The sequence below is a fragment of the Cervus elaphus genome, chromosome 6 (assembly GCF_910594005.1).
Source record: "Cervus elaphus chromosome 6, mCerEla1.1, whole genome shotgun sequence".
Taxonomy (NCBI): domain Eukaryota; kingdom Metazoa; phylum Chordata; class Mammalia; order Artiodactyla; family Cervidae; genus Cervus; species Cervus elaphus.
The window spans coordinates 25057139-25069956 of record NC_057820.1 but is presented as its reverse complement, the minus strand read 5'-3'; the positions used below and the strand labels follow the sequence as shown (position 1 = coordinate 25069956).

Genomic DNA, 12818 nt, shown 5'->3' with positions numbered 1-12818 from the left:
GTCACACAGACTGTGACGGGGCCTGTACTGCAAAAGAGGCACATTCAGGAAATCCAAAAAAGAGGGGCTAGGTGAGTACGTACAGCGGATTCACTTTGCCGTACAGTAGACACTAACTTAACATTGTAAAGCAACTATGTTTGCTGTTGTTTAGTCACTAAGTCGGGTCCGACTGTCTGTGATCCCATGCACTGTAGCCCTCCAGGCTCCTCTGTCCATGGGATGCTCCAGGCAAGAATACCGGAGTGGTTGCCATTTCCTTCTCCAGGGGATCTTCCTGACCCAGGGATCAAACCCACATCTCCTGCATTGCAGGCAGATTCTTTATCGCTGAGCCACCGGGGAATCCCACAAAAGCAACTACAGTCCAACAAAAATTAATCAAAATGAACAACAACAAAAAACCCCAAACAGTCACAGGTTCCCAGAGAAGTTGGAAAGCTGGATTATTCAGTGAAATTTCCAGATTTTAAAGGTATAAAGGTTAGTGCGGCAAACGTGACCACTGGAACAAAAATGTGTAGCAGAATAACAATATACAACCAAAATCATCCTGAAGATGTTAAGTTCTCATCTCTCCATTCATCCACGTGATGTTTAATAACTATCTATTTTGTATGACATTCATTTAACAGGTTGAGAAGATGATACAAAGCTACATATGGCCGGACCCCTACCTTCAAAGACAGCTTTGGGGGTAGCTTTAAATACTGAATTATGTCCTGTGGATGGAGAATCTCTGGCAGGGCTGAGGCTGGAGGGGAATTATTGAAGAATTCAATTATGGAGCTGCTAATGTTCTGGTCTGGTTTGATTAACACACAGGAAAATACAGGAGGTTCCCTGAACCTGCATCACTGATGGCCCAAACCCACTGTCCTTCATGCTGGACAAAGAAAGACAAAACAAAAACAAAGAAACAAAGAAAGCAAAAAACAGTTCTCATAAGGAAGACACCAAACAGACATATAAATATATAGCAAAGTAAACAAGACCCTGGTGGTTTGAAAACATTAATAACATAGTTCCCAAAGTGGCCTTACAGAAATAAAGCAGGTCTATTATGTTATTTTAAAAATTCTAAAAGTCAACAAAAGTAAATGAAAACCAGATCAATAGTTCTCAAGGGGTGGTCTGAGGGGCCCCAAGACCCTCTCAGGAGATTCCTGATGGTCAAAACTGTTTCTGTAATAACACCAAGACATTATCTGCCCTTTTCACTCCCATTTTTTCATGAGCGTGTAGTGGAACTTTCTAGGGATTACACAGGTTGTAATGATGTCATTGCTCTGACAGCTAATGAAATATGTACTCATGTATACTTGTATTTTGGCTTCTCAGGAGGGGCTAGTGGTAAAGAACCTGCCTGTCAATGCAGGAGACGAAAGAGATGGGGATTCGAGCCCTGGGTCAGGAAGATCCCCTGGAGGAGGGCATGGTATCCCACTCCAGGGTTCTTGCCTGGAAAATCCCATGGACAGAGGAGCCTGGTGGGCTACAGTCCATGGGGTCACAGAGTTGGATACAACCAAAGTGACTTAGCATGCACATACTTGTGTTTTAAAAATGTATCAGTTTTAATTTCTAGTATCATAAATATTGATAGATGTAACCAATAGAAACATAAGTTCTTTGGTGTCTTCAATAATCCTTAAGAGAATAAAGGCATCTGAGTCCCAGAATTCTGAATTAGATTATAAATTCCGTAAGGATATGGACCGTGTCTCATTTACTATTGTACCCATAGGTCTCAGCACACTGCCTCACAAATGATTCATACTCAGTAAATATTTCCTAAATAAATGGATGACTGCCAAAGAATATACCTAAAAGTGCTTTTGGATATAGAGAGCAAACACTGAAAGTAGCCTTTATTTTTCTCAGTTGCTTTTGACTAGTTACCAGCTTTCATAAAAAATGGTTGCTTCATGTAACATATCTTGGATATAGACTATGTATCTTGATGATATAGACCATAAATGCCGCCTAGCCTCTTGGCCAGTATCATGTGTTTTCATTAATGATTTTATAATCCCACCTGCTGATTCTTCCCTGGGAAACAAGCAAGTGTCTGGCAGAACAGATGGCCCCTTCACTGTGGCTTGACAGTGAAACAAGAAAGCAAAAAACAGTTCTCATAAGCAAAGACCTTCCCCTCCCTCCCAAAAGATATTTTCTTTGATGTAAACCTGCAGAATAGTAGTAATTACTAAGAATAATAGCCCCAACTAGAATTATCAGCTCTTTTGTATGCTAGTTATACCAGTTGAAATTAAAAATAAATACAGGGTGGGAACAGAAGCACCCCATTTCTGTAAAGTATACGTGCTACTATAATGCACAAAGAAAAAATGTGGATTAATCAACAATATACTTAACAGTGGTTTCTTTGTTTCTCTGACTTTTTTTTCTTTGTTGTCTCTGACTTTTTAAAATGGCATATATTTCTCTTTACCAGAAAAACAGGCAAAAATAAAGAATAAAATACAGGGACGTCCCTGGTGGTCCAGTGGTTAAGAACCTGCCCTGCAATGCAGGAGACACGGGTTCCATCCCTAGTCCAGGAGGATTCCACACGCCATGGACCAACTAAACCCATGTGCCACAACTATCAAGCCCACGTGCCCTAGAGCCCATGCTCCGCAATAAAAGAAGACACTGTCATGAGAAGCCCGCACACCACAATGAAGAGTCGCTTCCCACACACCACAATTAGAGAATGCTCACACATAGCAATGAAGACCCAGTGCTGCCAAAAATAAATAAATAACTTTTTTTAAACAATAAAACACAAAGAGAAAAAGAACTGCCATCTCAAGGAGTGAAGACATGGGTTAACAGAATCAGTCTCGGTCTTGACCTAGTCTCGGCTAGTCCCAGGGACTCTGATTCACATGGCTGGTGGGGTCTGGGTTTTTTCCATAAGTGATTCTGATGTGGTTCCCTAGAGTCCAGGAAAAACACTGAGAACTACGGACTTATCCCTTGCCTTAACCTTTAGTAATGCATACACCCACAGTCCCCATGAATTAGTAAGATGCTGAAAGGGACATCATAAGATTGTGATATCACCAGATCACATTTCCAAAAGCCAGGGAGAAGTTGGATGGTTTTGTTGAGGAGTTAAAGACTCCGGCAAGGATATGGCCTCTGTTTATAGAGCTACGGTTTCTGCTGGTGCGGAGCAATCACATGACTCTGTCACGAATTTGGAAGGAAGAAACTGAGATGAAGCGTGTCCATGGGAGGCTCAGCAGCTGGAGCATCACAGAAGGTCAGGGCTATGGAAGCCCCAGATGAGGAACCAGCCTGGGCCCGAGGACACAGAGGAAGCTGGTGGGGAAGGCAGAGGAAGAGGTGAGAGACACACTGGGCCTGGATCCTGCTGACTGTCCAGTTTCTACTGGATTCGCAGGCCTAACTGGGCTGTGGTTCTCACCCTTTGATTTCTACCAGTTTCCTCTTCCAACCTTAGAGAAAAGAAAAAAAATCCTCTTTCTTGAGCTAGCGTGAGGATGCCTCATTTCCTCAGAGAGCACTGCTCCTCTTTAACGCCAAGGAGTGGAGGATAACGTGATGTGTGAGGGTAGAATTTATGGTCACCAGGAATCTTTTGAAAGGGAAGAAGGCGCTAGTAATTGCTCCAGGATAGCAGGTGTAAATAAGCCAGAACTCTCACAGGCAATGGGGATGTATGATCACCTTCAGGATGGGAAAAGTGAACTAGAAGACCCAGTTTATGCACCTAACTTAATCATGTGGTCTTTGATAAGTCACTTCTCTATGTTTCCAGGGTCATATAGGCGTAAAGGTAATTCAACACCCTAATATGTGCATGCGTGCTAAGTCGTTTCAGTCATGTCCAATTCTTTGCAACTCTAGGCTGTAACCTGCCAGGCTCCTCTGTCCATGGGGTTCTCTAGGCAAGAATACTGGAATGGGCTGCCATGCTCTCCTCCAGGGGATCATCCTGACCCAGGGATCAAAACTGTATCTCTTAGATTACTTCATTGCAGGCAGATTCTTTACCACTAGCACCTCCTGGAAGCTCCTAATTTGATACCCACCACTATCCATATTTGAATTTACAGTCTCAGTTTCCTTGACTAGAAAATAACAGATTAAGTGATGCCTACTCTAAGATTCTATGTCTTTATAACCCTGAAGAGAGGCAAATCAGGAAATGGGGTTGCTAGGCAAGAAGGAGCCCTTGAAGATTATATATAGTTGATTGTCTTTATAGAAACAAAAATGAAGATGATTTCCTCATTTGACTCTTTAAAAACATCACATAGCTTCACCAATCAGTGTTATTTGGTTAAACTTATCTCTTCGAGCTCCAAGGTTGCTCTCACTCCCTGAGCAGGCCAGCTGGAATTTGCCCAGGGCCTTAGGTTTCCGGTGCCGGGTAGGTGACTCCGTCATGTTCCTCTCAGCCCTGAACCCTAAGGCTGTCGTCCTTCCTTGGTCTATGAATAGGAAGCAAAGTGACAACAGTCTCTTGCCCTCTTGCTGCTTCCCCTGCCAGCCCATCTCTTATTAGCCAACTTTGCCCTTGGCCAGCTTGCGCCCTCATTTCTGGGAGATATTCAAACACTCAGCAAGCCGAAAGGCAAATTTAATATCCTGCGCTGCAGAGTTGCTCTCGGGCACAGGTCACGTACCTGTGTCATAGAATCTCAGAGTTTTGGAGCTAGAAGGACCTTTATCTACTCTTTAGTTCCTGTCTGTGAAAAGAACAGCTGCTGTGCAAATATGTTGCCTATACAAATAAGGATCACAAATTCAGGCACCAGGAAGGGAGTGTACTATACGCTTTACATCGATCCTTTTATTTCATTCTTGCAACAACTCAAAGGTAGGTATTCTTATGATCCCCATTTTCAAGATGAGGAACCTGAGGTTTTGAGGGGTTCAATAACTTGCTACTTGGCTTGTCCAATTTAATCCAAGTATTTGTTAGTGACCAAAAAAGGAATTTTCACCAAGCTCTGTGGATTCTTAGGACACTGTTCTCTCAACTAAAACAATTAGAAGTGAGGCAGCAGCTAGTAAGCAGCTAGATAGCTTACCCACCACGTACCAGGCACTGCCCTAGTTGCCAGAACAATTAGGGGGGTTACCAGATGAAATGTAACATAAAACCCTGCCCTTCCAGGTTCTAGACAGAAAAAGAGATTGCTGGGCCCCTGCAAAGCTCTGTCTTCAGGGAGGTCAAAATGCTCAACAAAGAGGGCCTGGCCAATGCTCAGAGTATCCTCCAGGATGTGGGTGTGAGTAGCCAAGATGGGAAAAATTTCTCTGCCTCTTCTGCAATTGAGAAAAGTAAAGAGAAACAATGGGCTTCCCTGGAGGCTCAGTGGTAAACAATCCACCTGCCAATGCAGGAAATGCAGGTTCGATCCCTGGGCCAGGAAGATCCCCTGGAGAAAGAAATGGCAACCCACTCCAGTGTTCTTGCCTGGAAAATCCCATGGATGGAGGAGCCTGGTTGGTTAAGTCCATGGGGTCACAAAACAGTCAGACATGACTGAGTGACTACACAATGACAAAGAGAAACAGTCACAGGGCTTTCTCAGTGTACGGCATACTATAACAAGCCAAGAACGGGACCAGACCGTCTTGGTTCCTTCCACTCTACTCAACAGCCGAGATCAAAATCTCCCTTCAGTCATCTCTGGCTGTTGTGGGGCTCACAGACAATTATCAAATGAGCCAGAGTCTTCTAATAGGAATTATGTTACTAAGCTGCTCACAATTAGCCCAACCTACTCATTTGATTTTCATCCTTTTTCTCTCTCTGCTTTTTGATGTAGACAAAGCAGGACATGGACAATCTTCAAAGGAAAAAAATTAAGAACTAGGAATATCGGATTGTATTACAAGTATATTAAAGTAAGTTATGAATGAATTTTCCATAATGAATTTCCATTATTTCCATGGAAATAATGATGGCAGCTATAATTGGCCACCTATTCGAAGCCTAACACTATGCTTATTGCTTTACACAGGTGACCTCACTCAGTTTCACAACAGCACACACACAGGCAGATCCTAGGTCTGTGTGAAGCTCATACAAGGTATGGAGGATGTCCCTAAGAAAAGAAAACGTTGGATACAGAATTAGGTGAAGGGCCTTGGAAGGGCCCAAGCAAGTGAGGGACCCAAAGTGTAAGCTTTGTGAGTTTCATGGTAAATGCACCCCCAGGATGGCTAACATCCTCATTTCTCTCAGGAATGAAACTGAGATTCAGGGAAGTTATGTAACTTGCCCAAAGGCAAAGAGCCTAGAAATGTCAGGGCTAGGATTTGAACATAGGGTGTCTAACCTCCAATCTCATGTATTTTTTATTTGCTTCTAACAAAAATAAAATTGCTATCATTTACAAATAACTATGGTGGTGGTGGTGGTGGTTTAGTCGCTAAGGCGTGTCTGACTCTTGCAACCCCATGAACTGGAGCCCTCCAGGCTCCTGTGTCCATGGAATTTCCAAGCCAAGAGCACTGGAGTGGGTTGCCATTCCTTTCTCCAGGGGATCTTGCCCACCCAGGGATTGAAACCATGTCTCCTGCATTGCAGGCGGATTCTTTACTGCTGAGTCACCAGGGAAGCCCTACAAATAACTATACATACTACTGTATCCCAGGAGAAGTACAACCATTTTCTCTAGTAATTCTTATAATTCTTCTATTTACATGAATAGTTGTTATCCTCATTTACAGATGGAAAAGCCTAGAATTAAGAAAGGTTAAGTACTAGCCTACGGTTACCCAGCTAGTACACGGTGGAGCCGGATTCATGACTATGAATTGACCTGCAAAGTCCTTACCCTTTCCACCATCTCATGCTACCCCCCTACAGGCGACCCAGGAAAGCGGAGTGGTAATGATGGCAGTGCTTGACCTCTGGTTGCCTTCCCATATTTCCACACCTGCCCACACCTAGCCCTGTCATTCAGGTTCACACACCACCTGGTGCAGTGTCCCTTAATAGGGTGAGGCCATTCTGAGAGGTCACTTCTCCTGTACTTTCATTTAACAGTCAGATCAGAGTCCATTCTTCATGGAGAAAACCACCTTTAAAGGCCAATCACCAAATATCAGTGCAAACTTAAGCCCCAGCCCAGCTGCCTTACAACTGCCCTCCACCCCCGCCACCTCCCGACCCACTGCCCATGAATGCAGACCCGCAGAGCATCCAAAGGCTGACAATACCTCAGGCACAAGGTAGGGACATCACCCATCTCACAGACCTCTCCTGAAACAGCTTTTCAAAGCCATCCAAGAAAATCCAACTGACTATCATTGGATTGCTTAACTCTAGACACCCAAGCAAGAGGTTACATCCTTAAACTACCTTGCCATGGATCTGCAGGTAGACAAGAGTGGAGAGATTCGATTTAGTTTTTTCTCTGAACATGCTTTGAACAATGGCCTTTGAGAAGCTCAGACAGTGGGTCCTGTCACCCCTTGGCAATGTGAACTCTCAAAAAATTAAACTATGCATTGCCATGGCATTTTTTTTAAGTTGCTTCAGATTTCAAGTAATTGATGGCTTTTAGAACCCTCTATTTAAAAAGTAGGTCTATTGCCACCTGGAATGAAACAATTATGCTATGTGGACCAATTTTGGAGGAGGCCCCAGCTTTTATTATCTGGCCAGCGGCAAGTGTAAACAAGTGGGAGAAATCAGGCGGTGATGGGTGCTAACAAGAAAGACTTCTCCGATAACTTTTTTAAAAGGAAAAAGTGACTTCAGTAACTCTCTGGTTCCTCTTTCCACACAGATTGGTGAATGTCGGTGAAAGGGCAGGAGAAATGACCGCTGGTGAAATCATAGGATGGAGAGGCCTGAAGTGACCAGCTCTCCAGCCCACTCATCTGAGAGGAAGAGATGGGCTCAGATTAAACATTTAAATGCAGCTTTGCCTAAGCTTAGGGTTGTTTGAGAAGAGCAAGAAATCCATGGTGAGACAAAGCAACACAGACTTCTGGTACAAGACACCAGGCTGCTAAGTCAGCTAGTCAGCACAGGCTCTGATGAACTGAAATGTCACCCAGCCCAGAGGCCTGGCCTGGCTACCAAGTGCGGGGCTCAGCCCAGGGAGGCAGGCACACAGAGGAGGCACCGGCCTCTCATCCCCACCGCACACCACTTCAAAGGCCAGGGCAAACAGCCAACACACCTGCGGGGTTGCAGTGTCTTTCATTTAGTTTGTTTCTTCATGAAGTGGGAGGGAAATGAGTTTGGGCCCAACAGAGATTGGGGCGCGGGGAGGGCCCAGAAAACAAATGACAGAATGTAAGTGAAAGCCTTCTTTCAAAGTCCAGACCCACAGTCTTGTTTATTACTCTAAAAGGAACAGAATTATTTCTCTCCAGCCTTCTTTAACTCTTAAACCACCCAGCCCAAGAAGACAAGGAAGAAAGGAGGGCCCTAGCCGCTGGACTAGGGTTATAATGGGTGCAGATCCACCCTGCACAAGGTTCAGCAGTGGGAGGGTGGGCTCGAAGTGTCCCCCCAATCCCGCTCGACGCGCGCGCGCGCGCGCGCACACACACACACACACACACACACACACACACAGCCCGCCACGCCTCACCTTCTCGATCGTCTGGTCCACGGCCTTCTGGAAGACTCGGGCCACCAGCAGCGTGATGCTGGTCACCAGCAACAGCAGGGACAGCGTCCCCACCGCGTAGAAGCAGCACCTGCCCATTCCGCGCACCGCTCCGGGGCCGGGCGGTCGGCGACCGGATGAGAAGGAAGGAGGGAGAGACGGAGGGGCTCCGCCGGAGCGGCCGGAAGACCCGGGACCCTCGGGCGTCCGCGGCCCAGCCGAGGGGCCCGGCTCCCGGCTCCGCGACTGGGCGAGCGCGGCCCCGCCTGCACCCGGCCGGCCGGAGGGGAGTGGGAGTCCCGCTTTGGTTTCGCTTTCTCCGGCCGCGGCAGCCGCGGCGCCCGCCTGGCGCAGCTCGCGAGGCAAAGGGAGCGCGCAGCGCGGAGACGCTCGCTGGCCCGACACACCGCAGCCCCGGGAGGCGACAGGCGGCAGCTGCGCGGGGAAGCGGGCGGGGCGGAGGCTGAGCCCGCAGTCATGTGCCCGGCGGCGGCGGCCGCGATTCGGCCCGAGCGCCCCGCGGCCTTTCCCGGGTCCGCCCAGCACCGGCGGCTCCCTGACCCTCGCCCGGCGACGCCCCCGCCCTCTCGCCGCAGGCCCCGCGGTGACCGCGGGAAGATCGCCTGCTCTCCGCGTCTCTACCCTCTCCCCAGATACGAACTGCGGGAACTCAGGATGGATACACGCTGCCCCTGCTATCTACACGAGCTCACAAGTTAGCGGGACACTGTTAACAGCAATTAAAACACAATGTAACTAGTGCTTTTACGAAGTGCATGAGGAGATCTGTGCCAGCAAGCACCTCTACCCGGGTGATCTAGCACCCCACGACTAAACTGGTCGTGGGGGATGGGTAAGGGTTTGTCATGTGAAGGGTGTGTACAAAGGAGGGGGGAAGCTTTTGGAGAAGAAAAAGCTGTGTTAAGATATTGGGGGTGGAAAAAAAGAATTGTATTCATCAACCATGCTAGAGGTCTCTCCATTATTTCTATAGAAAAAATTGTTTGTATAGACATAATTATTCTAGAGCCAGACATCCTGGAATGTGAAGTCAAGTGGGCCTTAGAAAGGATCACTAGGAACAAAGCTAGTGGAGGTGATGGAATTCCAGTTGAGCTATTTCAAATCCTGAAAGATGATGCTGTGAAAGTGCTACACTGAATATGCCAGCAAATTTGGAAAACTCAGCAGTGGCCACAGGACTGGAAAAGGTCAGTTTTCATTCCAATCCCAAAGAAAGGCAATGCCAAAGAATGCTCAAACTACTGCATAATTGCACTCATCTCACACGCTAGTAAAGTAATGCTCAAAATTCTCCAAGCCAGGCTTCAGCAATACATGAACAGTGAACTTCCAGATGTTCAAGCTGGTTTTAGAAAAGGCAGAGGAACCAGAGATCAAATTGCCAACATCGCTGGATCATTAAAAAAGCAAGAGAGTTCCAGAAAAACATCTATTTCTGCTTTATTGACTATGCCAAAGCCTTTGACTGTGTGGATCACAATAAACTGTGGAAAATTCTTCAAGAGATGGGAATACCAGACCACCTGACCTGCCTCTTGAGAAACCTGTATGCAGGTCAGGAAACAATAGTTAGAACTGGACACGGAACAACAGACTGGTTCCAAATAGGGAAAGGAGTACATCAAGCCTGTATATTGTCACCCTGCTTATTTAACTTGTATGCAGAGTACTTCATGAGAAATGCTGGGCTGGAAGAAGCACCAGCTGGAATCAAGATTGCCGGGAGAAATATCAATAACCTCAGATATGCAGATGACACCACCCTTATGGCAGAAAGTGAAGAAGAACTAAAAAGCCTCTTGATGAAAGTGAAAGAGGAGAGTGAAAAAGTTGGCTTGAAGCTCAACATTCAGAAAACTAAGATCATAGCATCTGATCCCATCACTTCATGGGAAATAGATGGGGAAACAGTGGAAACAGTGTCAGACTTTATTTTTGAGGGGGCTCCAAAATCACTACAGATGGTGATTGCAGCCATGAAATTAAAAGACGCTTACTCCTTGGAAGGAAAGTTATGACCAACCTAGATAGCATATTAAAATGCAGAGACATTACTTTGCCAACTAAGGTCCGTCTAGTCAAGGCTATGGTTTTTCCAGTGGTCATGTATGGATGTGAGGAAAGCTGAGCACCGAAAAATTGATGCTTTTGAACTGTGGTGTTGGAGAAGACTCTTGAGAGTCCCTTGGACTGCAAGGAGATCCAACCAGTCCATCCTAAAGGAGATCAGTCCTGGGTGTTCATTGGAAGGACTGATGCTGAAGCTGAAACTCCAGTACTTTGGCCATCTCATGCGAAGAGTTGACTCACTGGAAAAGACCCTGATGCTGGAAGGGACTGGGGGCAGGAAGAGAAGGGGATGACAGAGGATGAGATGGCTGGATGGCATCACCAACTTGATGGACATGAGTTTGAGTAAACTCCGGGAGTTGGTGATGGACAGGGAGGCCTGGTGTGCTGCGATTCATGGGATCACAAAGAGTCGGACACAACTGAGCGACTGAACTGAACTGAATTATTCTATAGAATAATTAAGATTTTATAATTAAGAATAAGTTTTTAAAAACTTAAAAAATATATTGGGGGTGAAAAACCCAAGATTGACAGAGGAAAGTTGTTTTTGACTCTAGGCACTGGTGTGCAGTGTGGGGTGGGGGTATGGAGGCCCCTCGGGGTCAGACTTTGAGGGACTCTTGTGTCCCATAGGAGAGATGGGACTTTATCTGTCTGCATTGGGGTCAGCAAGAACCTTCAAGCAGGGGGCCCTCATGTTCTCATCTGCTTTGCTCACCAATGTGTTCCAGTCACCCCAGCTAAAGTCCTCACTCAGCAGAGACTCAATAAATATCAGCTGAATGAACATCAACCATACCCCAGGCCTTGACTAGGTGCTCACACACCTATTTAATACCTGCAGCAGCCTGGTGGCTCTTTGGCCTGACCCTCCACCCCACACCCCAAGCATCTGGAGGGGAGCACTGCTGTAGAGATTTATGAGGGAACAGGGTCGGGGAGTTGGACTTGGAGTGCAGATGTGGCCTTTGTGAAGGAGAGAGGTGAGGAAGGAAGGTTGCATTGAAGGAAGCATCTTATGCTACAGTGAAGCAATAAGAAAGTTCAGCAAGGCCTTGGGGGAGTCCTCAAGCCGAGCTGCCCTGTCCCAGGAGCCCAGCACCTCCCAGGAATAGGCTTCTTGTATTTAGTCGTTGGCTGGGAGCAGCACTAGGAAATGGTCTCTCTGCACCAAGCTGGGGATGAGAATGAGATGACAGATTTTAGGGCTCGACAGCTGGGGCCATTGGCCGTTTGTGCACGATCTGAGAAGTACATTTTCTTGGCCGCTATGGTAGTATTAGCCCTCTTTTATACACAAGGAAACCACAAGGCTCTTAGGGGCGAGTAACCTAAGCCCAACCGGTTGCTGGGTGGTAGAACCAGAATTCTGCCTGAACCAGAAGGCAGGCCTGGTGACTTCCAAAGCCCTTCCCTCCTCTGCCCTGTGCATTGCTGCCTCCCAGCTGCCATCAGTGAGAATCTGGGACCTGGAGGTTCAGCTCGGAAACTTTGCTGACCACTTGGTGAGATGCTATAATGCATTAAAAATGGTGGCAAAAACTGTGATACTCCTGTTGAGTATTCCTGCCTGAAGAATCCCATGGACAGAGGAGCCTAGCAGGCTACAACCCGTGGGGTTGCACATGACTGAAGCAACTTAAGGCATCACACACAGCACTATGGAGAGGAGGGGTCTACACCGTTTGCCTTGAACTTGGGCTGGATTTAGGGATGGAAAGCACTAAATCACCATGTCCTGGAACTTCTGAAGATAGATCATAAACACTTGCAGTTTCTGGAAATAGTAGCTCTTGGTGCCTGGAGCCATCAGTAAGACCAGCTACCCTGAGGCTTCCAAGCTGGAGCGAACAGGGGAAAGACCATGGGGTGATGCCCTGCCAGGCTCTTGCTGCCCCCAGTCTCCTGCTATCCCCAGCCGTTTGAGTCTTGGGCCCCAGAGATATGGAGCAGAGTGGTCCCTGCCTTGCCCTGCCCTGCCTGAAATGCAAAATAAACCACTGTTGTTATTTGAAGCCACCAGGGTTTGACATGTTCCTGGGTTTTAGATAACCGGAGCAGATTGTGAGGGCAGGTCTGAGCCTGGACTCTGGCAATGCC

General features: G+C 46.8%; 1 protein-coding gene across 1 annotated transcript in view; it reads right to left on the bottom strand.

The window, feature by feature from the left end:
• Positions 1-8731, bottom strand: part of SCARB2 (scavenger receptor class B member 2) — a 77291-nt gene extending 68560 nt beyond the window's left edge. Inside the window, exon 1 of the mRNA XM_043906432.1 lies at positions 8604-8731. Within this exon, the coding sequence (XP_043762367.1) occupies positions 8604-8720 (117 nt within the window). The 5' untranslated portion in view covers positions 8721-8731. The remainder of the gene's footprint in view (positions 1-8603) is intronic.
• Positions 8732-12818: the final 4087 nt, after the last annotated feature.